This window comes from Chinchilla lanigera, unplaced genomic scaffold (assembly GCF_000276665.1).
Source record: "Chinchilla lanigera isolate Chin_1 unplaced genomic scaffold, ChiLan1.0 scaffold00054, whole genome shotgun sequence".
NCBI lineage: Eukaryota > Metazoa > Chordata > Mammalia > Rodentia > Chinchillidae > Chinchilla > Chinchilla lanigera.
This window is the reverse complement of record NW_004955455.1, coordinates 5,487,436-5,490,571: the sequence shown is the minus strand read 5'-3', so window position 1 is coordinate 5,490,571 and position 3,136 is coordinate 5,487,436. Positions and strand designations below refer to the sequence as shown.

The 3,136-nt window shown below is 46.2% G+C and overlaps 1 protein-coding gene across 1 annotated transcript in view; it reads left to right on the top strand.

Moving 5' to 3' along the window:
- Positions 1-2,151: 2,151 nt before the first annotated feature.
- Positions 2,152-3,136, top strand: part of Pik3ip1 (phosphoinositide-3-kinase interacting protein 1) — a gene marked incomplete in the record, with an annotated part of 13,852 nt that continues 12,867 nt past the window's right edge. Inside the window, 1 exon segment of the mRNA XM_013520330.1 lies at positions 2,152-2,376. Within this exon segment, the coding sequence (XP_013375784.1) occupies positions 2,365-2,376 (12 nt within the window).

The window sequence follows — 3,136 nt, the reverse complement described above, 5'->3', positions numbered from 1 at the left end:
CTCTCCCTAAATTACTGCCTGCAGGATGGAAACAGTCTCTCAATTCTATTTTGTAGCTTTAAAATTTTTAAAATTTTTATCAGTATATGTTTGCAGTACACAATGATTACCTTCATTGTGAGGAGTTGGTACATGTACATAACACATCGTCATTCTTTTTAAGGTACCCTTTCCCTCTCTTTACTCCCCCTCCCATTTCTATTTTTGGGATTTGCCTGAGTCACAAGGTAGCCTTGGCAAATCACACTGCTCTATCTTCTACTTTATTGAGGCTGCCTGGAAATTTCAACTGTCAGCCAAATGGGAAGAGGGTCCTTCTGCCTAATTCCAAAAGGCCTAAGTCATATAGATGTGGTGAGGTTCAATGGTAGATAAAAATCACTGTAAAAGGATTTCCCACAAGGTGTGAGGGAAAAAAAGCAAAACATTTCACTTAACTTCCTTTCTATGAATTCAGAGCTGGAAAAAAACCCAGCAGACTTATAATCTTATAATATTGGTGAACAAAGTTTTCTTTTTTTTTTTTTCCAGTACCAGGAATCGAACTCACGACCTTGCACTTGCCAGGCAGGCGCTGTGCCACTGAGCTAAACCCCCAGCCCCTGTGAGCAAAGTTTTCAATGTTTGCATAACATGCTTTTTTTTTCTTTTAGACAGGGTCTTGTTATGCAGTTCAGGTTGAATTCACTATGTAGCACAGGTTGACCTTGAACTTGTAGTAATTCTTCTGCCTGTCTCTTGAGTGCTGGGATTACAGGTTTGAACCACTATGCCTGGCTTGCATAACATACATTTTCAACTAAAGATAGTACTACTATATTTTTACTGTATATGGACACTTCAAAGGAACATGACTGAGCTCATTCTGGAAAAGTTTCATATGGACACTTCAAAGGAACATGACTGAGCTCATTCTGGCAAAGTTACACTTTTTTGTTTGTTTTGTTTCTCTATGCAATTCAGGCTGGACTTGAGCTCACTTTGTAGCCCAGGCTGGTCTGTAACTTACAATGATCCTCCTGCCTCAGCCTCCCAAGTGCTGGGATTGCAGGCATGAGCCACCATGCCTGGTTTAAATTGCAGTTTAAATTTTAAAAATCAGACCAGTGTGGTAGCACATGCCTGTAATCTCAGCACTGAGGGAGGCTGAGGCAGAAGGATTGCAGTTTGAGTCCTGCCTCAACGATTTTGTGAGACTGTGTCTCAAAGTAAAAATAACAAAAGAACTGGGGATATAGGTCAGTGGTAGAGAACTCTAGAGTTTCATACCCAGTACCCCCCATACACACACACACACACACACACACACACACACACACACATCAGTGTTCATAAACATGAATAAACCACAAAGCTCCTTCTTTATCAACAGGTCTAGAGCCGGGTGTAGTGGCACATACATGACCCCAGCACTTGGGAGGCTGAAGCAGGATGCTCATAGTGAGTTCAGGGCCAGCCTGGGCTATATAGTGAACTCAAGACCAGCCTGAATGCACAGTGAGACGCCGACTCACAAAAAAAAAAAAAAAAAAAAAAAAAGCCATAGAGTTATTTCCACTCCATAGATTACTTAGTGCCCTGTATGTAGTCTCGAATGTCTCTTGGTTGTGCAACTAGCATCCCCTCCCTAGAAATGTTTTGTGCTTTTGTGCTTATGATACCCTTTCCCCATGATGCCGCTTGACAGAATTATTGTTTTTGTACTCACAGAAATAGCCAGGCATGGTGGCGCACGTCTGTAATCCCAGCACTGGGGACACTGAGGCAGGAAAATCTTTGTACGTTCAAGACCAGACTGGGCTATGAAGTGAGCTCAAGGCCAGCCTGAACTGCATAGAGAGACCCTGTCTCAAAAAGACAAAAAACCAAAAAAAAAAAAAAAAAAGTGTGCTTTTGTGCTTATAACGCCCTTTCCCCATGATGCCTCTTGACAAAATTATTGTTTCTGTACTCACAGAAATGCACATGAAATGATGAAAAGCCTTGGAGATGTAGCCCTGCAGGTCTCAAATGGATCCATCGCTAAGCCTCTCTTCACTTGGCTGAGTTCCTCTCTTGGCCTAGGGTTAGCGATCTTGCATGGCATAGGAGGCTTAGGACCCAGGGGGCGCCTTTCAGCTGAAAAACACCTCGCGCTGCAGCAAGCTAGCTGGGAAGCTCCCAGTTCTAAAGAGAGGCTGTTTACCAGAAGAGCATAACAAGGGCAGATCTGGCTGCAAGACTAGGCTGGAAGGCAAAGCTGCTGCCAAAAAGGACCCCAGGTGGATACTGGTTGTTCAATCACCTGCAGGACCGAGGAGGAGAGGATGGTGTTGGTCTGGGTACAGACATTCCTTCTCAGCAGCGTGCTCCTAGCAGAAGCCTATGGATCTGGAGGTGAGATTACAGTCTTTTCCTTCTGCAGCAAATTAATCAAGCTGAATGGGTAAAGCCCCCTAGGTCCCAGACATGGCCAGGTGGCAGGAAGTGAAGCCTTTACTGGTTTTTGTCGTCCAATGAAAGGACCCTCCTCCCTTCCCTCGCCAGGGGCTTGCAGCTCCATCTTTGCTATTAAGAACAAAGACAAGTGGCCACTTTCTTTCTCCCCGTCCTTGCTCTGGAGTGGATGGATGTTGGAAATTCATCTCTACTGCACACATCCTGTTCTCTTTAGGCCCTTTGCATGGTGTGCCCAGAGAATCGGCCCTCCTTCCCTGTGCCCGTCCTGTGGCCTTCCTGCTGCGGGGAGTGGGAGTTTGGCGTCACACCCAGGCAGCGATGAGGGAGGTTCCCACCGTGTGAAGCTTTCTTGACTGTTCCCCTGACTCAAAGCGTCTGTAAATTTCTCCTGCGAGGGAGTGTTGCCTGTTAAACTGTTAAACTGGCAGGAGGTGGCCGTGTCCGAGGAGGAGAGAACACCAGGGTTTATGTAACACGAGTATTTCAACACAGGGGTGACTTTCAGGTCTGGCTGCCCACTCCCACCATCTCCATATAGGGACCCTAGGCCGGGTCTCCTCTTCCTACAAAAGTGGCCACTAGTTCAAGAGCAACAGTTCAGTCGGGCGTGGTGGCCCGTGCCTGAAATCCCAGCACTCGGGAGGCTGAGGCAGGAGGATCTTTGCGAGTTCGAGGCCAGCCTGAACTGCATAGCGAG